General features: G+C 55.9%; 6 protein-coding genes across 6 annotated transcripts in view; 3 read left to right on the top strand and 3 right to left on the bottom strand.

The window, feature by feature from the left end:
• Positions 1-121: 121 nt before the first annotated feature.
• Positions 122-4,360, top strand: pus8 (pseudouridine synthase mitochondrial precursor; the record flags this gene model as incomplete). Its single annotated transcript, XM_002955050.1, has 8 exons — positions 122-260; positions 667-747; positions 1,065-1,186; positions 1,734-1,897; positions 2,400-2,529; positions 2,792-2,881; positions 3,236-3,325; positions 3,482-4,360. 8 exons carry the CDS (start codon positions 122-124, stop codon positions 4,358-4,360), a joined length of 1,695 nt encoding a protein of 564 aa, XP_002955096.1.
• Positions 4,361-6,679: 2,319 nt separating this feature from the next.
• VOLCADRAFT_106631 (uncharacterized protein) lies at positions 6,680-10,176 on the bottom strand (the record flags this gene model as incomplete). The annotated part of the gene is made up of 6 exons (XM_002954994.1): positions 9,601-10,176; positions 9,103-9,252; positions 8,582-8,827; positions 8,312-8,359; positions 7,367-7,927; positions 6,680-6,880 (listed from the first exon to the last, which is right to left on the bottom strand). Exons 1-6 carry the CDS (start codon positions 9,925-9,927, stop codon positions 6,680-6,682), a joined length of 1,533 nt encoding a protein of 510 aa, XP_002955040.1. The 5' UTR covers positions 9,928-10,176.
• A 545-nt stretch (positions 10,177-10,721) lies between these two features.
• VOLCADRAFT_95927 (uncharacterized protein) lies at positions 10,722-15,706 on the bottom strand (the record flags this gene model as incomplete). Its single annotated transcript, XM_002954993.1, has 10 exons — positions 10,722-10,847; positions 11,267-11,455; positions 11,810-11,935; positions 12,456-12,537; positions 12,793-13,053; positions 13,704-13,813; positions 14,224-14,433; positions 14,982-15,015; positions 15,532-15,572; positions 15,695-15,706. 10 exons carry the CDS (start codon positions 15,704-15,706, stop codon positions 10,722-10,724), a joined length of 1,191 nt encoding a protein of 396 aa, XP_002955039.1.
• Positions 15,707-16,815: 1,109 nt separating this feature from the next.
• Positions 16,816-17,004, top strand: VOLCADRAFT_65492 (uncharacterized protein; the record flags this gene model as incomplete). Its single annotated transcript, XM_002955049.1, has 1 exon — positions 16,816-17,004. A coding segment is annotated over one exon (189 nt), but the record flags the coding sequence as incomplete, so codon positions are not given.
• A 1,375-nt stretch (positions 17,005-18,379) lies between these two features.
• VOLCADRAFT_83025 (uncharacterized protein) lies at positions 18,380-19,297 on the bottom strand (the record flags this gene model as incomplete). Its single annotated transcript, XM_002954992.1, has 2 exons — positions 19,085-19,297; positions 18,380-19,009 (listed from the first exon to the last, which is right to left on the bottom strand). Exons 1-2 carry the CDS (start codon positions 19,175-19,177, stop codon positions 18,380-18,382), a joined length of 723 nt encoding a protein of 240 aa, XP_002955038.1. The 5' UTR covers positions 19,178-19,297.
• Positions 19,298-19,633: 336 nt separating this feature from the next.
• The window catches only part of VOLCADRAFT_95925 (uncharacterized protein), a gene marked incomplete at both ends in the record, with an annotated part of 13,560 nt that continues 10,931 nt past the window's right edge, over positions 19,634-22,262 (top strand). The window contains 4 exons of the mRNA XM_002955048.1: positions 19,634-19,855; positions 20,245-20,370; positions 21,403-21,482; positions 22,028-22,233. Of these exons, the coding sequence (XP_002955094.1) occupies positions 19,634-19,855; positions 20,245-20,370; positions 21,403-21,482; positions 22,028-22,233 (634 nt within the window). The remainder of the gene's footprint in view (positions 19,856-20,244; positions 20,371-21,402; positions 21,483-22,027; positions 22,234-22,262) is intronic.

The following is a 22,262-nucleotide window of genomic DNA, read 5'->3' as shown; positions in this document are numbered from 1 at the left end:
GTTTCGCACCGTGAGCTACCCTCACATGCGCACTTCGGCCTGCGGGTTCACGGTCCTTGTCATAACTATAAGGATACTGAAAAAGTATCAACGCGCTCTAACCAAAGTTTCAATTTTCTAAATGCACGGACTGTGCACGCAAGGGCCAACGATGCGGCTATCGCGTCAAGTTCACATCAGTCCCAAACCTTACAAATCAATTATCGTGGCTGCTCCCTGTGCAAGAGCATTTGGGTTGCGACGGAACCAAGGGCGTAATGGTAAGCAGGAGTCAACCAAAGCATCAAGCAAGGCAAAGCCATTGCATTAGATTGGAATTACTTGCACACAGTTCGTCTCCATTGCGTGTTTCGGGGCCGCCGTCAAATGTACGACACCGGACAGGTACGATAGGCGCTGTCCGTGCCGCCGGGGTACCAATCCTCCCTCCAATCCCTAAACCCCTCAAACCTTCTCTCTCTCTCCCCATCTCTTTCCCTCTTCTCTCTTCCGTTGGGCACATCTCACGCAGTTCCTAGTCAGCGATTTGCCAACTGCACCCCATCTAAGGTGCCGCGTGGCATTGTCCGCGGACAGTGGCCTTATTGAAGATTGAGAATGACTTGCCCCACGCTCTCGTCATTTCTTTGCCTTTGGGCACCTCCCACTTCCCGTCTTGCATCGCAGTTGCCGTGGCGGTCCAGGCCGTGAGATCCGCAGCGGACGGCAACGATGACGACGGCGACGATGATGACGAGGGTGCAACCGGTGAGCAAGGCTGGCCTGGTCCGGAATTGCAAAGGCAGGGGCACACTCCCGGCTTGGCGGTGTCGGAAAGCCGCTTTGCTCATTGTCTTGACCGGCGTGCAGTGCCCTGCCCGCTGCCCGCTGCCCCTCCCCTCCGGCCCCTCCTGTTCCTTGGCGAGCTCGGAAAGGCTCCGCGTTACCCTCATCCCTCTATTTTTCCGCCCTAACAGTCCTCAATCCATCCCTTCCCTCCCCACCCCGCTCTTTTCCCCATCTCCCCCCCCCCGCCACCCAATCACTCTTTCGTGGTTCGTCTTTCCCCGCCGCCACCCGCCCAGTTGCCGGCAAAGCACTGCGGGTCGAGCGGCTGCTAGCCAACCTGGGGTACGGCAAGCGGCGGGAGTGTCAGGTGTTGGTCAAGAAGGGGCGAGTGACCCGACGTGATGGTGGGAAACTCAAGGTGAGGGGTTGAAGGCTGGGTTAGGGTGTGTGGGTGTGGATGGGAGGTATCCTCGCGTGCTCGCCTGCCAGGTGCCCCCCCCCGCGGGAGCTCTGGCAGGTCGCTGGATGATGGCGCTGCGAGTGGTCCTGCCGTTGCTCCGGTGTGTGCTTGACTGGGGTATGCCTTCGTGTCCTTCGCTCACACCGCTGCTGCTTGCTTTAGCGGGGGGGAGGGAGGTTGGTTTTGAAGGGGGGTGAGGTACGGGGAGAGGAAAGTGTTGAGGAAGGGAAGGCGGGCATGGGCATCTTTTGGAGCGATTTTCGAACGACTTTCCCCCCTTTTCCCCCCTTTCCCCCCCCTTTCCCCCCTTTTCCCCCTCTTCACACACACACAAACCGATCCACGTGTGTAGGGAGCGGTGGTGCAGGGGGGGTTACGAAGTGACGAGCACTGAACTGTGTCGTAAGTGCCAAGGCAGACAGGCAGACAGACGGACAAACGAACATAGGATGCTTCAATTTTATTAATGAGTGCGTAAAATGCGTGTGTCACTGCGCTGCCGCAGGTGGGCGACAAGGTGTGCTGGGGGGATGTCGTACTTGACGAGGAGGACCTGGACCCGCCGTCCCCGCTGCTGCTGGCTCTACACAAACCCGGGGGCTATGTGGTCACCTCGCCAGATGACGAAAACATCACTGACCCCGTCGTGTACGACCTGCTGCCCTACAGGTACGACTATCCGTACATACGTACACTCTTGCAGCATCTTATGCGCCTTTTCGCATGCACAGTGCAGCATGAGCGAATAGCTCTCACTGAATAGTGGATGTTGTTGATCAAATATGACCGCATTCCTCATGTATGTATGTGTGTATGTGTGTATGTATGTATGTATGTATGTATGTATGTATGTATGTATATATGTATGTTGTTACAGGGTGGTTAACTTCGCAAGCGGCCCCCTTTCCCGGGGCAGTCCCTGCTCTCCCCTGCGAGAGGGGCACCCTAATCCATTCACCCCATCCGACTTCAAAATGTATTCGTTGGGTTCAGCAACTCACTACCAGCATCCAACCAAATCTAGCGGATCATCGGCGCCACAACTTAGTTCCTGGTCAGCTCGCAAATGTATGTATGTATGTATGTGTATATGAGTATTTTTTATACGAAGTTTGCCGACGCCAACTGCTCCTCTCCCTGCCTCTTCCTCCCTACCTCCCTGCGCTGGCAGGTTCGCGCGGCGACGTCCTTTCCTCGCCCCGGTGGGTCGCCTGGATAAGGACACCTCGGGACTGCTGCTGCTCACGGACGACGGCGCATTGCTGCACCGAATCAATTCCCCCCGACGGGGGATATGGAAGGTGCGGCGCGGTGGGGCGGGGGGGGGGGGGCCCACTAGGTTGCAGCAACACCAGCAGCAGCAGCAGCCACTGTTGCCGCCTTGCGTAGCAACTGCGGCAGCTAGGTGCGGGAAGAGCGGAGGGGAGAGAGGGATTTGAAGTAGGGTGGAGCATGATGACCAAAAACTGCAACAGCACCATCAAGAGCGCATGATTTTAAAGGCGTCTCTCTTGCCTCGTCACTTGCCGTACTCTCGTTACTGCTCGTCCTGTACGGACGCAGGTGTACGAGGCGACCCTAGCTGAGCCCATGTCAACCAACCAGGCGGCCGCAGCGGCTCGTCGATTTGCTAGCGGCTCGTTGGTACTTGAGGTGGGGGGGGTCAACCGGGGGGGGGACGTCCTAGTTATTGAGGGGGTTGAAGGGCGAGGGCGGGTTGAGGGCGAGGGAGGGCAACCCCACTGGAGAGCTCCACTCGCCGGCAACCGCGAATATCTCAAAACACCAATGTCTCAAATACGCGAAAGGGCGGACTGGGCCCCCGGCTGATGGCGGGGTGGTGATGGAAACCATTTGACAGGACAGAACAGAACTGTTAAAAGGAAGGGAGGCGTTGCCGAAACGTTTTAATTTTGTGATTTTACCCATACTGCTGCGCTGCTGCTATGTCGTCTTCACGGGTTACACTCACCGTACTGTTGTACTTCGTCGTACTGTCGTACCCAGGGTGATCACACTCCGTTGCTGCCTGCCAAGTTGGATCTTATCGGTGCTCGTACCGCTCGAGTGGCCATCTGTGAGGGCAAGTACCACCAGGTGCGTCTGGGGAGGGGGGGGGGCAGACGGGGAAGGTAATAGCAGGAACGGTACAGCATTGGGGTGTAAATTATGGATGGGAAATTCACAATGGAGATTTTTTCGTGATTTTTCCCGTACACCCATGCCCGTGTTATGTATGTCCATAACTTGCAGGTTCGGCGAATGTTTGCGGCTGTGGGTAGTCACGTGGTGGCGTTACACCGCGTCAGTGTGGGTGGACTGACCCTTGGGTCACTGCCGGAGGGCGAGTGGCGGTACCTTCAACCCCAGGAGCTGCAGCTGGTCTTCGAAGGACCCTCCGCAGAGGACGTGCTTGGAAGCACAGCTACGGCGAGTGCTGCTACAGGCTCTATGGCCGGAGGGTACGATGCCACTTGTGGGGTATCGGAGCGCGACGGCGGTGCTACGGCCAGCTCTAGCACTAGCAGCGGCGGCGGCAGTGCGCTGTTTTCTGATCAGCCTTTGTCGATGCAGGGACAGGGACAGGGGCAGGGGCAGGGGGAGCGGCGGCTGACGAAGAAGGAGAAGAAGAAGGGCAAGAAGAAGGCTCGTGGCCTGGCTGGGGGAACAGCAGTTGGGGGACGAGCAGGCGCGGAGAGGGACTTTGGCGGGGAGGAGGACGCGATGGGTGACGAGGAGGACGACGAAGAGGAGGAGGATGTGGCCGATTTCGAGCTCTTGCCTCCGCTTGAAGCTACGGCGAGAGATGTCCACCTCCGGGATGCGGTGGAGGAGAAGGGGCAGGAATATGACGACGAGGAGGCGGGGGACCTTGACCGGCGGTCGGCCCGGCGGCGGCCACCACGCCGCGGTCCGACGGTACGGCAAGGAACAGTACATGACGCGCGGGAGGGCAGTCTGGACGAGCAGTTGGATCCCGCCACGTACGGCATTCCGTACGATGATGCGGCGGCCGATGTGGTAATGTCGGCAGGCGGCAGCAGTGGCGGTGGCGCCATTGTGCGCAAGTACCGCGAGGGGGCGCGATGGCGGCGACGGCGGGACGCATTGCGTCAGATGCTCCCATCGTAGTTCCCAGCCATTTGATTTCTTTCGGTTATCAATGTAAAATCTTTTAGCAACGTGAAAAAAGGAAAGATACCTAGAGGCGTCTAGATGTCCTTGTACCGTGAAAACTACATTTCAGCAGGTCACGTAGCTTTGCTGGAACGCGCACCCCGACCCCGACCTGCCCCGGTGCATATATCCAACTTTTATGAGGCAGATTCGCAGCTGTACGGCTACGACACTGTATGGCTATACGGTGACGTCACACTTCTGGTAACGTGTGTATTTTGGCACATGTAAGCTCAGGTGCCGAGTGACTTCTTGCCGTCCTCTCGCTTGACAAGGTACGGCTGTACGCTACCATAATATATAGGTGGCGGTGATGCAACCTTTATGTGGGTCTAGAAGCTTGCACAGCTGCGCCTGTTATACCGCTGCATTTGCATTACCAGCTCTTAATCTTACTGCAACATAACATCTCACAAGGTTTTCGCCTTCGCCTGCAGTAGGTACAAACACACACAGCAAGTCGCTGCACCGTGAAGACGATGTATATATGTGTTCTCTTAGATGTGCTCTTCAGGTCATAAGTGAGTTGTAATTCGACATATTGCCTCTCCTAGAAGCAAAAACCTTTAGCCTCCACATCGGCCCCCATCAGCCACACAAGCAACAACACCGCACGAAGCCGGCTCCTGGAGCATCCGCCCTCCTGCCCAACCAGCGCCGAAGCAACTCTCCTGAGGAAAGCAAAAACGGCCGGATAGGATGCAAATGCTCCTCCTGACTTCTCAACTTCAGAAACACCATATCCATTCCCTCGCACGTCGAAGCGAGGCGTTGAGACGGCACATCCCTGTATAGTTTGTAGCCAACCGTATATGCAGTGTACGACATCACTGCGAATGACATAACCTGCCGGGCCAGACCCTCCAAATCGCATTTCCTTGGCCTACTCATCAAAGCCGGACATGTGGGCAGTTCGAGCAGCTCATCCCTCAATCCCACTTCATGCCTCTCCTGAACAAAAGAGACTTCCAAAGCCTTTCTACTGCTTTATGGGACTCTGTCAAGACTGTCATCATCATGCTGCGCAAAGCTGCCGCAGATGTGGCGGCGCGCCAATGTATCCTACGAGCACATCATCACCACCATAACCATCATTATCATCGCCGTCGTCATAGTGCTCGACGACTGATGCTCCGAGGACGCAGTAGTACATAACCACGGCAAACGAAAGAGAATATAACCAAACCACTGAGAACGCGCACTCCTAAAAAAGAGGCACAACCAAAATCCACAACAGGGACCCTCGTTTCCCTTCACTCCTTCCCTTCACATTAGCACATTAGCACGTACACACGCGTACACAATACACATACACACCCAATCTGCATGATACAAGCATGCTTCCGCTGCCATACTTGGCGAGCCTTCCCTCAAAATAATGCGTGACAGTGCTATTACAGCGCCGCAACGTCACTGCAGCAGTGGTAGCCGCAGTAGCAACGGAGCCGGCAATAGCACCTCGGGTATCGTCCGCCAACATTCGCACCGCGCCAGCCAGCCAGTACCATCTTCTATCAACCGGCGAAACGCAGTTCCCGGAAATGCCGAAATGAGTCAATAATGAGTTGCAACAACAAACCCACCCACTTAAAATAAATACAAACCTCCCGAACGAGCGATCTCCGCGACAGCTCACGAGCAAGGACGTCAACAAAAAATAACCATTAAAGTTCAATTGGGACTCCAGCTTTACTTGGCTCCCAAAACCCACTCCGCCACAAAGGCACGTCGACCGGCGCACTGAGGGCGAGCGCCATCCGCCATGATCACCATCAACAGTAGCAGCATGATACTGCGACGACTAAGTAAAGCTCCACATCGCCGTACCCTCCCCCTAAAACGTCGGGTAGCTCCAGACGACTTCCTTTCCACATTTTACATTTTGCTATTCATGCTGAGGTGTAAAGCGGAAGCAGTGGGCAGAGGAAGGTGGGATCCGCTAGCCATCCCAACAGCAAGAACTCTCAAGCCCTCGAAATTTGAATTCAGAGAAACTCTCAAAGATACGTCTGCCGGGATGTGACCGGACGCCCCTTGAGAGCAAACACATTGAGAGGCGCTGGGGTGAGAGAGTATTTGGCGACCTCAAGCAGGAAGGTCAGCGGTGGCAGGCTGCGAATCGCCACCCGAGATGTCTCCGAGATCGCAAGAAACACCCACGCCAAATAAAAGCAAGAAAAACTGTCCTTTGCTGTACTTCGCTCTCTCCAAAGCTCCCTCTCACTAAAAGATGAAATGGCTTGTTCTTGTGCTGTATGACGTAATCTTGGCACCCTAATGGCCGAGGTCCGCAAAGCTGCCGCTGATGGCCGACTGCACAATGAGGTTCAAGTTGAGGCCGGTAATGAAAAGGAACAGAAGCCATGCCAGCGCCGACACGGCCCACCCATTGGCGTGCTTTCCAATGAAGTGTTTGCTCGAAGTGAAGTGCACCAGCGGAAAGACAGCGAAGGGCAGCGTCAAGGAGAGCACCACCTGCGGTTCACATGGGGGGAGCGCCGCCCGGGTTGGAGGATAGTGTTTAAGCCCGTGTGTGCGTGTGTATGTGTGTGTGGGGGGGGGTGTCCTTAAGTTACAATGATGTCTCCACACCAAACAAGGCTAGCGGCAGGTAGATGTCATGTGATGTCCTCAACGTTAAAGATTCGAGTTGGCATTCACGTTACCGTCTGGACGATAATAATCTACCACTGGAGGCTGGACGATAAATAATAATAATAATCTGGATTATAATAAACCAGAGACGCACAGAGAGCATTCTCCGAGACCTCACTTGGCTTCTTTGGCCTCGCGGGGTCTCTGTTTAGCGACTTAGGATTACGCATCTCGCGTGTTGGTACTACTGGCCGAGAGGTATAATAAACCTACCCAAGTATAACCTAGGTATAACCACAGGGCCACCGGTGTCCGAATGGCTCGCTCTCAGCGCCATTCCCAACCCCAACCCCACCCCTCACGTACCTGCGACAGAACCAGAAGCTTGGAAACGCCTTCACGGCCCATCACGGCCGCCACTATCGCCGCCGGCACAATCGCTGTCCCGCGAGTAATCAGCCGCCGCAACCACGGCCGCAGCTTGATGTTCAAAAAGCCCTCCATGACAATCTGTCCGCTGAGAGTTCCGGTGATGGTGCTGTTCTGACCCGACGCAAGTAAAGCAATACCAAAAAGAACCGAGGCCGCCTTAGCGCCCAAAGAATGCGACAGCAGGTCATAAGCATCCGCAATGTCGGCAATGTCGGTACGTGGGGGATTGCCGTAATGGAAAGCGGCACCGGCCACAATCAGGATCGCTGAGTTGACGATAAACGCGAGAAAGAGCGATAGAGTGGAGTCCAGGGCGCCTAGACGGACTGCCATCCGGCGGCCGCGCGTGTTGCGGGGATAGGCCCTTGTCTGGATGACGGAAGAGTGTAGGTAGAGGTTGTGCGGCATAACGGTAGCGCCGAGAATGCCGGTGGCAATGTAAAGCTTCTCCCGGTTCGACACAATGGAAGCGCTGGGCAGGTAGCCTTGCATCACCTGGGCACGGGGCGCAGAGGTCGCGGGGGATGCAGATGTGCGGAATGAGAAGAGGGCGATCGGGGTGTTGGGGGTTAGTGGGTGGGTGAGCGAGCGGGTGGGAAGGAGGCGTAGGGCGAGAGGAAGGCAGGTGAAGCAGCGCATCAAAGCACCGAAACAGGGGCCCTTGTCCCTACAGATCACAGGTGGTGACCTCAGTCACAGAGTCGTATGGGCCGTCCCAGCCCCTACGACCCGAACAAAAACATGCTCGGCGGTAGGGTGCTCGCAGCGCGGCAAAACCCTTATACCTCCTCCACTGACATTCTCCCACCCTCATCAAGGATATTCCCCACCACCAAATTATATCTCTCCCCCAACTCTTCATCTGGGACCCGCACGCACCTTGGCCATGTTCGGCTTGGCCTTGATGAGTTCGTACATGAAGCAGCCCTGAGAGAGCCAAGGGGACATCCAGGATCTTCCAGTAAGACACAGAAAAAGGAGGTAAGGAAAGTAAAGTAAAGACAGCCAGGGGGTCAGGGACTCAAGGACGGAAGGGTGGACGTTGTGTACTCATCTCTGACTCTCCGCCAAAGACTTCCACCCTTCTGCGTTCTTCACTTCCCACCCTACCCCTAGACTTTTCCTCCCCTCCACCCTTCCCCCACCCACCGCAATCAGCGCGGTCAGCACCGCCACCAGCACCTCCAGCGCCCTGAAGCTCTTCGCCTCAAACACCATCATGACGAACACGTCCACTGCCGTCACCAGCACACCCGCCCATAGGGGCATCCCCAGCAGCAAGTTGAACGCAATGGCGCAGCCAACCACCTCTGCGAGGTCGGTGGCGGCAATGGCCAGCTCGGCAATAAACCACAGCACCTTGTTGACCCTGGGGTGGTAGGCGTCACGGCAAGCCTACATAGAGCGCGGAGGGCGGGAGAAGGAGGAGGGCGAGTTGAGGGCATATGTTAAAACGGCTCAAGATTCAACAGGCAGTAAGTGGGTCAGCCGCAGAGCCAGCGAATTGTAAGCTAGATGAAAAAATATTTTTTCGGCGAATACTGTATAATATTGTATATACTATGGATCAGAGCCTTACACATGCACAGGTAAGGAATGCGATGCGATATTACCTTCCCCCCCCACACACAAAGAGCACGTGGAATTAGTGACAATAACGCTGGGCACACCTGCGCCAGGTCTCGATCTGATGCCACACCCAGCTTTAGCGCGAGGTACTGCAGGAACATGGCAAAGATTGACGACAGCAGTACCACAAACAACAACGTGTAGCCGAAGGACGAGCCCGCAGCCAGATCGGTGGCCCAGTTCCCAGGGTCCTGCAGCCGGGGGGAAATGGGAAGCAACAGCACAACAGCGGCTGGCAGAGTTATGACTGGCAGCCTCAGGGGAGGGGTCCGCAGGAGGAGTAGGGAGCGCTCACGTGCTTTTCGCGGAATGGTATGCGTTCGTGGAATTTACGGGGGCATACGGGGGTGATTGTGTGCGTGGATGGGCAACTGCGCAACAGCGAGCAGAACGGATACGGGACCGCGCTGGAACGCAAAGGCCGCCAGGAATCAGGAGCCCTCCATCAAATTAAGGTGGATGCAGGTTAAGCGGTACACACATACTGCAGAAAGCACCTCAAACCCAGCACCATCAGGAGGAGAATGATGTGTCCTTACCATGTATCCAACGCTGATGAGAAATCCGAGACCAGCAAAAGCAAAGAGTTTGCGATACCAGGGCGCGTTTTCGTCCGGAAAGCTTAGGGTGGCATGACTCTCCGGCAGGGATGTAAGCTCCCCTCTTTCCTTAAAGCCGGTCAGGAGAGGCTGTCGCGTGTTGCCATCCGTATCGATTCGCTGCAGGTCGTCACAGCTGCTACTGGGCGACGGCGGAGCCTCACCAACGACGAGGCTAAAGGTGGAAGGCCTCGGCAGAGACTGCGCCTCGGAGGCCGATACATACGGGTCTAAATCGCCAGCATTTTCCTGAGCTCCAAGGACCATGGCTGATTGCCCGTCGCGCAGTTGAGGGACCAATCAATAACAACAGCCGAGTGAGGGAGGCCAATGCTTTAAGCAAACACTCTAATACCTCCAATGCCGGTTAGCATATCATACTGTGGGCTAGATATTCTCTTCCAGCCACCTTTTGCCGTGCGCTGCCGCAACAATGAAAGCTAGGAACTCCACATAAGCCCCTTAACCCCTGCAAGAATTTAGATTTCCCACATATAGATGCGATGTAGAATCCGTGGGAGTTTTATGTTCTCATTGTGAGCTTTTTCGAGTTTTGTTCAACATCGAATCGTACGGCAGGATGCGGGTGACGCGCTTCGTGTTGTGGTATAGTCAGACTGGGCGATTTTGATCTTCAAGCAGTTTTCACTTGGCGCTTGCGGGGACTCGATGCAAGGAGACGTTTTGCTTCATAAATTGTTTGCGCAACATATGCTCTGGCAGCACATTATCAATACAAACAGACAAGCCTTCTTATAGAGTAATATCCTTATCTTTCGAGTCACGGTTGACGGCTCTCCAACTGTCACACTTCTCAGAGCACGGGCTGCACGGCGTTGTCACTCTGCACAACTCCAAACAAAATGTTGCACGCATAAGCTTGCAAGGACCCTCCGCGCGAGGAAAGCCTGCTCGCACCACCTAAGTGCCAGACCTCCGTCCCTACCCTCCCCAAAACCAACCCGGAAACCCACGCTTCGGACGTTAGGTCCACATTTTAACAGTTCCAAGAAGGCGCTCCATTAACAGGGCAACCTACTACTTCCCCCATTTCTCCTCTGTCACCCAAGGACGCCCTGCCTCCGAGCCTCCTGCACTATCAACTTCGCCGCGGCGTCCACCTCCTCCGCTGTTGTATGACGACCCGTGGACAGCCGCAACGTGCCTGCAGCAAACTCAAAAGGAACCTGCAGCATTCAAAGTCCAGGAGAGGAGTCCTCACAGCCAGGTTGCCACTCCATGCAATACGTCAATAAAGGACTTCGAACAACATGGGTCGCAACATTACCATAACCCAGATCGCCTTTTCCGCCCCCTCTGCGACTGCTTCGAACTCCTTCACCTTACGCGTCCTTACCACCCCCACACGTACCGTCATCATGCAAATTTACCGCGAATTTACCTCTCAGCCTTGGGACACATATCCGCTTCTGGCGTTTACATGGCCCCCACCGCAAGTAGCTCAAAGTCACCTCTCTCCCCGCCTGCCTTCCCCTCCGTCCGGGGGCCCTGGCCCCAAATACACACACAGCCAACAAAGCCACGCAGCAAATACGAAGCACATACAGACGAACGTACGCGGCCGCAATATCCCCCTTCCGCTCACCCTCATCGCTCTCAGCACTGCCGACACCGACGCCGCCTCCCCGGAGTGGCATGCCGCCCCCGCCGAAGCAGCCAGCTGGCCCGACAGCCGCTGCAGCGCCACGGCGGAGTTCAGGCCGCGGATGCTGAGGCTGAGCGTGTTGGGTAGCCGACTGGCGGGCTGGCGGGGACCATTCAACCGAAGCTTGTCCTACAGGCCACGGTCACGGACAGAAGGGCAGGCAGACAGATATACAAACGTAGAAATAGACCGACAAACGGGCAAACCCGCCAGCAACCGTCAGCTGCCACTTTCCCCGCCCCGGTGGGAGGTGGAGGGTACTCTTTCCCCCCCCCATTATGCCTCATAATCATCGCTGCATAAACCCGCCAGGGCTCTCCAAAGCCCCCCCCACACCCCCCCAGGACCCAAACCCAGGTATACCCACTGATATATCACACCCGCTGTTGTACCCTGAAGGGTGCACATCATCACGGAATCCGACATCCGCCGACCGGTACTTTTCTGTGTAGTCGTGATACGACATCCAGCTCCACTGCTCACCTGGTCTTCTGGCCGTAACCCCGCTCGCAATGCCTCCATCAGTCGCTCCGCCATGTCGCCCAGGTGCCGCCGCAACCGCGGACCCTCCCTCCGAGCGAGCTCAGCAGCAGCACCCAGACCCACCACCTGTACCGGAAATAACCGAAAACCGAAAACCAATAACCAATAACGACAACAGCCACTTGAGGAGGAGGGGGAAAGACGAACCACGTGAACGAGTGAAGGTGCTGCCAGGGCAAGAGTGTACAAGAAGTAGAACTGACCAAAAGGAGGAGGAGGGTGATGGGTGAGAATTCAGGACGCAGCCGCGAGTTGCTGCTCGTCTTTAAGGAGGTCATGGGTGACTCGCCATTCATTGGGGCGTCATTGGGGGTGAGGTCTTTGACGTCGACGGCGTCGAAGAGGGAGCCGCGCACCTGGTGTTGCGCACGGGGCTTGTGTGCGAATATGTTTTAATAGGCAACATGTCTGTGGTGGGTATGTACGTACGTATGTGTGTATGTGTGTATGTACGTAGGTGAGTATATCGCTATGTATGTATGTGTGTATGTGTGTATGTCTGTATATGTGTATGTGTGTATGTACGTAGGTGAGTATATGGCTATGTATGTATGTATGTGCAAAAGCGTAATCGGGCCAGCCGCACCTGCATTATGTTCTCGGTGCCTGCCCGGCGACCCCCCTCCTGGCCGCCGCCATGGAAGTAGTTGTCCAAATGAACACCACGTCTACGAGCCGAGAAAAAAGTAAGGAAAAACACGGCTTTGGCCCGGTGCTGTACTAGTAAAGCCTAACTGACAAAAACAGACCAACATGGAAACGGGAAGGCTGCATAATGTAATGCCCAGCACGCATCCCCTCCCTTGGGAGACCAACACAAAAAAAACCAACCGCTCCACGAGTTACAAAGGTGAGATATGTATATAACAGGATCCTTCGTACCGCGCTGTACGGCTGTCGTATAAACGTACGGATATACGTACCTAATGTACAGCGCCGCCACACCCTTGGGCGCCCCAAATTTGTGTCCCACGATGGTGAGCGCATCCACCCCTAGCGTCCGTACATCCAGCTCCACCTTGCCCGTGCTCTGAGCGGCATCACTGTGCACCAGCAACCCGTTCGTGCCCGTGCACCCCCCTGAAGAGGAGGAGGAGGACGTGGAGGAGGTGAATCTCGCGTGCGCCCGTCGCGCAGCAGCTGCAATCTCTGCGATGGGCTGTACGGCGCCCACTTCATTATTGCTGCGGGAGGGCGTGGCGGTGGTGGTGGTGGTGGCGTGATGGGGGGGGGAGGGGAGACTTGTGCGAAGATCGCAAAAAACGAGATGTGTCGTGCGATTGCGCGGTGGTGGTGGTGGCGGTTCGGGGGTGCGGACGGACGCACCCCCTCCGGACGGTGGCTGCTGCGTTCCGTGATGGCCACACACCAACACACACACACCAACACGCACCAACACGCACACACCAACACACACACACACACACACACACACGTGGGATGTGGCCCGGGGGAGTGTTGGCGTTGTCAGGTGGTGGCGGTGAGGGGGATCAATTGGGAAGTGGGCGGACAGATAAGAAGCTGGGGAACTGTCCTGAAGTCTGTATATATATAATAAATATAATATATATATTTGTGATAACATGTTTCAAGGAACCTGCGCCGCGCGAAGAAAGTGGCGGAAGGTTGGCGCACGTGATTCTGTTGGCAGTTGGTTTCCGCTGCACCGTTTAACGCTTTTTTCTGGGACGAGTGGTTAAGTCGCAACGACCCTACCTGGTTACACAGCTACGCAGCTGCGGCCACCTGGTTAATAAGACGGCGGCCGGGATGCCAACCGCCAACCGTTCAACGGCATATGCCCCAACTGCCCGCCCGCATAGTATTATCGTACCTGTGCATGACCGTCACAAGCGCCGTGTTGGGTTGTACGGCAGCCGCTATTTGCTCCGGGTCCACAAGCCCCTCGCTATCCACGGGTACGGCTGTATACGACAAGAGGCCCTGCGTAGCAAGCCCGGGCCCGCGCATGTACCGCAAACGTACGGCAGCTTCACACATTCCGTCAGTCAGCCATCACCAACGGCCACCGCCAACCAAATGGTCCGGTGTTAACCGCCACCAAACGCCGCGGTCCCCCTCCTCTTCCTGATCCGCATCCCACATACATACATACATACAGCAGGAGAGAGCAGGGAACTGCCTCCAAGGGAAAGGGGGCCGCTGGTGAAGCTAAACCACCCTGTAACAACATACATACATACATACATACATACATACATACATACATACATACATACATACATACATACATACATACATACATACATACATACATACATACATACATACATACATACATACATACATACATACATACATACATACATACATACCCACATCCGTACCCACACCTGCTCCTGGAGGTGCTTCAGATGGCCCAGCACAGCGGGGTGCTCTATGGCGGTGGTCACCACGTGGGGCAGGAGGAGGGCAGGAGGAGGAGCGCGTTGGGGAGACTGGGACTGCGACTGCGACTGGGGGAGCTGCGCCCTCCTCGCCGCCATGACGGCCCCGTAGATGGCCCAGTTGTCGGATTCCGTACCACACGACGTAAAGTGGACCTGTAAAGCAGCGGTAGCTAGTTTAGCAACAGTATATCAACTAAAGCAGCATACAGGTGGTTGTGGTGGTGATACATGGTGGTGGTGATTGGCTAAAAGTAGCCAGGGTTAGGCATGAACTGTCCCGCCATCCACACCCCCATGCCGCTGCCCCCCCCGTGCCGTACCTCCTGAGGATCTGATGCACCGAGCAGTTGTGCCACCCGAGTTCGAGCCCTGTCCAGAGCGGCTTTGCACTGGTGAAAAAAGGGGGGGAGCTGATCACACCTTATGAATAGACTTACGTTAACGCGCTCGGAGGAGTCGGTGAACGGTGGAGTATACAGGACAATACACAAATTAGCACACAGGCAACAATTCGAAACGGGAGTAGGGAAACGCATTTGCTAACTTGTACAATACGTGCCATGCGGCGACGAGCCCGTGTGCAGTGTCCACGGAAAGTGGCAAGAACACGTCTACATCGGGCAGCTACTGGATTTATGACATCTAGCACGCTACGGCACGCATGCGCCCGGAAGGAGTACTTTCGGACTGTCGTAACTCACCATCTTGCCGTATGTATGGCCGCTGCTGGGATTACTGCGGGGTCAGGCGGTCATCCGAAGAGGGGTTTGAGGGGGCCAGGGGGGTGATCATCACACGACCAGTACTCACTAAACAAGGCCCATGTTTCGATGGCCGTGTGCAAAACTATCCGATGCTTGTGGAAAACTCTGAAGATGCAGCATTAAAGTCATTAACTCTGATTGTGTTGTACTTGTGTGGCCTTCTCTGCACGTGCTCTCCCGGTAACAACTGCGATTTTGTACGACACATTAAGCCGGCCATATGTACGGATGTGCGTTGTGTAATGGCACATGCGTGTGTCCTTGGCAGGCAGGCGTGTGTTAGTTAACAGGCAGCCCGTGCGGTGAGAGGAGAGATGCTGGGGCCGTGACTGCTGCCGAGCCGCCTTGCCGGCACAGAGGGGCAAGGGGGCCGCCTGGCCCTCTACAGCCAGGCCATCGCCAAGCTGTGGCCCGGACAGAAGAGAGAATGAACACCATCCGCCACAAATTATTCGCTGCAGCAAGGACATAAACACCCGGGTCTCACCCGAAGTGCTCGAACAGGAAGGGCGCCATTTCCGCGGCCACCTGCGTGAAGTGTTGTGCGTGGTGTGCGTTGTGTGCGGCAGGCGCCGGGGCGGACGCAGGATCAGCCAGGGAAGTCGGGGCGAGGGAGAATGCGGGCAGGCAGTAAGTGCGATAAGCCCGACCTGGAATACCATGACAGATCATTTGACATTGTAAGCGCTGGTAACAGCAAATGCCCCGCGGGGTTGCCCTTGGCACGCATGACTTTTCCCCCCGCCGTGCCTTAACCCCTCCTCCTTTCCGTATGCACAAGCAGGCCCCGTCGCAAATATTGCAATCGTAGACGGCCAATAATTCCGTTCCCTCCACACAAATTGGAAGACGCGCCTCGGGGAAAATGGGTGTGGTGGCATTGTAGTCCAAGTAGATGCATCCGGTGCGAGTCAGGTGTGGTAATGCTTCGCCAAGCCCGGGGACATGAGAGTTTTCTTCGCTCCGCAATAGGGGGCCCGTGTGGAGGCACAGGACAGCACCCCGTGCGGCTGCTGCGAGCACTCCACCTTGCGCATGGGCCTTAGCCTGACAGCCAAGCAAAATAGCACGTAACGCTAACATCCTCTAGGAGACGAATAATCTTCGCGCCTCATGCCGATAAATTCATGCGATTTACATCGAGGATGTCTCAGTATTTTCCGTACCAATAGAACGAGCAGGCCAACAACATGACAGCCCAGCGTCAAGGAACAGAGTCCTCAGCAAGACAAAGCTTGAACGATCATTGCTTTTTAATCCAAACATGTTGAGGCGCTATGGTTTAACGCTTGCAACACGCACGACAGTTGCCGCGAGACTCGATTCCGCATCTTTGATTAACACTTCAGCAATCCAAAACGATGGAGCAGGAACCCCGGAATCGCATCAACATGAAAGTCGCGGTAAGAGGAGGGAAGCTGTTGAAAGATTACAACATCTGGGCTATGCTGTGAGTAAGGCGCCGTATGCAGTCTTCCTGCACAACCACCAGCCGTCTTGCCAGTATTTAGTTCCGGTCACCTCCTTTGTCAGAAATATCAACTACCACCACATCACTTGCTTTTCCCCTCTTAACACCACAGGCGAAGCGGCTACCCAGGACATTGAAGACCTACTGCCATTCATCGCATGCCCCCTGACGAAGACACCTCTCAGGCGCGTCACTGCCCTTCTTTGAGCTGTATCCGTGATGTAGTACCAAGGAACTCGACCTTTCCGCTGCCATCCCTACCTCTATGCCCGCTGGTCACTGACCGTTCATGCCCTCTACAGGTATGACATCCAAACGGGGAAGCTGGTGAACGATGACCTGGGTGTCGCCTACTCGGTCCTGCACGGCGTCCCACAGCTGGTGCCCCTGCTGGGGGAGGTGCTGCCACAGCTGGAGGCAGCAGCACCACCAGAGCAGGGCCAGTCAGAGCATCATGTGATAGACAAGACGCGCACAAGGCATACATGAGACAGAACCTTCCAAATGCCCTTATATACATCAGCCCTTTACATACGTACTCAGCACAGTTACGCGGAGAGAAGGGCTTCCGCTGACTCCGTAAGGTGCCCCTGTCAACCTCATCACCACCACCACCACTATCATCATCATCATCATCATCATCATCATCATTACCATCATCATCAGCGCGTCATCAGCGGCATCGGCGCAGCTACCAAGGCAACAGCCAGGCATCTTAACCGAATCGTTGCCACGCCAAGTAGGCAGCCGTCCTTGGGACCCGGCAAAACCAGCAGTTACACCCCATCATGCAGCAGTCTCCAATAGCAATGCCTGCAGGCCTCTGGAGCTCGAAAGCATCAGCGCAGCAATACCTGTGAACGCACGGACGTTTTCCCCGCTGCCCTACACTCCATCCCCCGCTACGATAGCGGGAGATCTCCAGCTCCATACCCCTGCCAACAAGTCCTCACACGCGGCCGGGTATCCCTAGACCAACCCAGCAGAGCCGGCCCCTGTTTGAGTGGACTCGATCAGTGGCTAGGAGCCGCCTCCTCTGAAACTCTTTAAGGGGAGTCACCCAGCGCGCATCTGGTCATGTAAGGTAGTCGGTCGACACGGACATGGACATGGACGGACCCCACAGGGCCGCATGCAGAGGCACACAACCGTGAAACCCTTTGCGTAAATTCTCGCCATTGCATGTCAGCTCCAGTGTTTATATGGGCGGTAATACACACGATGCGGATACAGGCGGTACATTTATCTGACACTTTTGCCGTCATCAGAATTGTCGAGTCCAGAGCTCCATAAGATCCGATAGAATCAGACGTGATTGTATGTAACGTCAATGCATATCGCAGAAGTGGAATGGACTTCCCGTAGCAGTTTACGGCCCAGCACTGGCTCGTCTATTTTTCTTCTACTACTCGTCGTCATCGTCGGACGATGATTCGCTCTCGCCTTCACCAAATGCCTCCACTGCCGCCAGCATGCGGGAGCGTTTCGCGGCGGGCACGGGGCCCCGTGCTGGCGGCGCAGCATTGGTCGCTGCCGCCGCGGTACGCTTGCCCGGAGGCACCCGGGCGCTGCTGTTGCTCCCGGCAGCGGCGCCGCTGCCGTTGGAGCTGCCGGCGGCCATCTTGGCCTCCGCCAGGGCACTTTGCACGGCATCCTGTACACCTGCCACTGCCGCCTTCTGGGCGGCGACGATGCTCTCCACCTCCACCTGTACATGAATGGACGGGTTTTCGGAACGCCATTGGGGAGGGAAGGTGACGCAGAGGAACGGAATGAAGTGCAGGCCCACGGCGTGGGGTTGTAGAGGAAGTTGTGTTAAATGATGTAGGCAAGGTTGTCATATGGGTCAAGAGAATAGTGCATTTCAGTACCAAGCAGAGACTGCCGGTGTTACGGTTTTAAAAGTGGCGTAGCTACCCAGGGAGAAGGCACCTCTCGGCATGTGCAAGAGGGTACAGCATCGCTGGGTTAGGCGTGGGGCCAAAGTAACCCAATACAGATAGTGGGTAACTTTCTTAAAAGCGTGTGTAGGGACCTCCCAACCAGACAGTGGAGATTGTTCCGCTTTGGATGTTCCCCTGCAGACACAGGGCAGTTCGTCCTGCATGACCACATGGGCAGCTGGCACTGGTACCTTTTTCTCCTCATCCCGGCGCGCCTGCCGCTCCTGCTGCTTTATGTGTTGCAGTGCTATCTTCTCCAGCTCGCGTTCCTTTGCCTTTGCCTCCCAGTCCTTCATTTTTTTCTCTGCATTTGCATGCCGCAAACGCCGCCCTTGGAGGTCCCGCATAGCGTCATCGTTGGTCGTTTTCGAGCCGTCTCGGCCCAAGCCACGGAGCAGCGCGCCGAATCCACCTTTGCCGCCGCGTAGCCGAAGCACGAGGTGCACGGTGCTATGGCCAACAATTCCATAGGACTCCAGGCTGCGCTCATCTTGTAGCTGGCGCCCGGCGTAAACGAGTCCTTGCGAGCAGCTAGGCACACTTTCCACTTCCTGCATTTATACCGGCAATGTATCAGCGGATACCCGTGGTGTAAGAAATTCCAGTAGGCTACGCAAAGCACGCACCTCGATGCGTCGTTTCAAGTCTGCCACGCTGCAACAGGGCTCCACGTCACATACCCTTGACCGAGCATCTAGACACCTTACGAAGAGTTGCATTCGTTGTGATGAAGCCCCACACGGATGTAGTTGTCCACTTAAAGTCCCAACTTACAACAAAATTAATGCAGGCTGCTTGTCGATACTGGCTTGTAGAGACACCAACAATTCCTCGTTTAGATGAAGCTGTGTGTCTCAGCCCATGGCAGGGCGTTTCCGCATAAATTCCACATCAGTACGACAGCTCAACCGCTTCTCTCGTTGAAACGGCTAGGTTCATAAACTTTGGTGTTCATCATGTTCGAGAAGCATTTCAACCGTCCATGGTTCACGTCAAACTTGTTAGATGTCGGGGATTTCGACAAATTGCTTGACGCCCTAGTTTACTTGACCTGTCAGCTGTGAGATATCCAAGGGCGAATTGCGGGTTCCCTGACTTGTAGTAATCATTAGCTACCGCATGCCTTATTGAGCTCAAGCAGCGCCAGAACAACGCCGCCGCCGGCATCCCACGACATGGACGTTCCTAGTCAGGGGCAGGCGGCGGGGAACCCCCGTCAAGGGCCCCTGAACACAGAGGATCCCCGGTATCAAAGGCTAAAGTCGACACAAGTCCAAGGCTACAACCAGCCAGTCATGGATGAGTACCATCGCCTCGTGGAACCGCACGTGGAATCATACAATTACTTCATATCGGAGGGCATCGATCATGTAATGGAGAACCTCAAATCCTATGAGGTGGGACCTATATGGGCAGAAACAAAGTTTACCCTGGTAGGGAAGTCCGCTAACCGCTGGCTAGAGGTTTTCAACACACCGCAACGCCAACTACCGCCTCCTAGGCGTCTAATACTGCTTTATCCTGCTATCTTTCCCTTCCGCGTCCCAAGTACTCCTGCTGCCCTGCCCCACCCAAACCCTCGTACAACGGAACTAGGCCTTCCGGCCCCTGGGCCGCCCGTTTTTCCGCCGGAACCCTTTCCTCCGGAACCGCCCCCCTCACCCATTCATATTTCATTTGGGTCACGTCTTGTTCGGTTGTTTCCCTTCCTAAACCCCCCTTCCTCTGGTCCCTCTTACCCCCCTCTTAACCCCTTTCCCCCCTCTTGCCCTGCCCTCCTCGACAGGTAACCCACCCTGGGACGGGTCGCACGATGCGGATGTGGTGGACGGATGTGCGTGTGGAGCGGCCTGTTCGAGAGGAGGGACTCAAGAGGTCGCGGAGATTGCTGCCGCGGGACTGCAGGGAGGGGGTGCGTGGGGGAAAAGGGTTATATCTGGGGAGGAGGACTCACTCACGGGCATTTGGGTTTTGGGTTTTCTTTTACACGACACGAAGAGCGGTCTTGGGGACAAGGCCCTGGTTCTCCGGTGGTACAGGTAGTGCAGCAAAACAAGTGTTGAATGGCTTGATTAGGACGGGATGGGATGGGATGGCGCAATGAAGGAAGGGATGCTGGGCGATGAAATACCTCAGGAGGGAGGAACGAATGGCATTGTTGAGGCCGGGTGTCACACGTCGAGGGCAGGAGGGGCGAAGGGCTTCTGTTCCCCTTATTATGTTCCCCTTGTCAGGGTAGGGGAGCTACTAGTGGGACTCCTACGCCACCTGACACTTCCGTAGGCTGTCTAGGTTGCTGGCTGGAAGGGAAGAAAGTCTTGGGTGATTTGTGGCCTGGAAGGGGCTTTCCGACATGGGAAAAGCTGCCTGCCAGCCAGCCTCAGAGGGCTCTGCGGGCTTGCGGGCGAATCGGAGGGATGGGGAAAGGGACATGTGGGCGGGTGGGGTCGGGAGTAAGAGGGGGGAAGGAGGTGGAGGCGGGGACAGAGCTGCAGCTCGGCAGCAGGCCGGTTCTGGATATGGACAGACAGACAGACAGACCATTGCTGAGTACACAGCGAGCTGAAGGGTGTGACGGCCTCACCTGAGGGGGAGGGGGGAAGGGGGGGTCTATGTGTATGTATGGAGGATGATTGTATGCGTCATTATATCAGTGGCAAAAGGTGTTTGTCCCGGGGGGCTGGTAAGAGCATAGGATCTTCCCGCCGTTACTGTGGCAGGGGATGACGTGGCAGCATTATCTCTTCCGCCCTCCCGACAAACGCACACATGCACACCACACATGCCCCCCTGCGCTCCACACGCACACATACCCGCTACCCACCTGAACCCACACTTCAATCCGGTCTTACTCTCCTCCTCCACCCACACAACCACACACACGCACCTCACCCCCCCCACACACACACACACTCGCACATCACATCTCCTCAAAACCCCCCAGGGTACCACCTACAAGGGCAATCTGGTCGCCACCTTCAACTGGCAGAGTGGGGACGGAATGGAGTATACGGTGGAGAGGAAGTGAGTGCACTGCACGGATGGCAGCAGTAGCAGTATCAGAAGCAGCAGCCGTTGATGCCGCGCCGCGCAACACCTCACTACGGTTTCATTCACGTGCCCTGGTCGGATCTATCGGAACCGTCTTGTCATGTACCTGGTCATCTACCTGCGTCCGCGGCGGATGTCCCGCCCTAACAGTCCCCCAACCCCCGGATGATCTGCTTCACTCGCCAGTGGTTCGGATTACCCCCCCCCTCTCCGGGTTTCCTTCGCTGCCGACCTGAAAATGTGATATTGCTTTCGGAGGGGAGGCTGGGGAGGTGGTGATGGTGGTCGTGGTGGTGTTTTGGGTATTGCTGATTTCAACACCTCCCCAGACAGTTTATTGTTTGCTTCTCACATAACTTTCCTATCCGCTTGCCTCCCAACCATTCCGTGTCAATCCTGCCGGGACGTTTCGCACTTTTTCGCCCAGGTTCCCCAACCCTCACCCCCCAAACCCCCGGCACTCAACCCCCAACCCCCCCACCAACTCACCCAACCCGCAACATGTTTAACCCTAAAAGGCTTGGCGGCATGCCCATCATGGTTCGCTCTCGCGCCTGCTGGCTGAACGGCCTGACCCGGGGTGAGCTGGTGGCGTGTCGTGAGGAGGCCAACGAGATGGGGGGCTACTTCATCTGCAACGGCCTTGAGCGCATCATCCGCTGCCTGATCCTGCAGCGGCGGCACTACATCATGGGGCTGAGGCGGGCGGCCTACCACAAGCGAGGTGCCAACTACACGGACGCGGGAACATTG

Source organism: Volvox carteri (genome assembly GCF_000143455.1).
Source record: "Volvox carteri f. nagariensis unplaced genomic scaffold VOLCAscaffold_48, whole genome shotgun sequence".
In the NCBI taxonomy this organism is placed as follows: domain Eukaryota; kingdom Viridiplantae; phylum Chlorophyta; class Chlorophyceae; order Chlamydomonadales; family Volvocaceae; genus Volvox; species Volvox carteri.
This window is presented reverse-complemented; position numbering and strand designations above follow the sequence as displayed.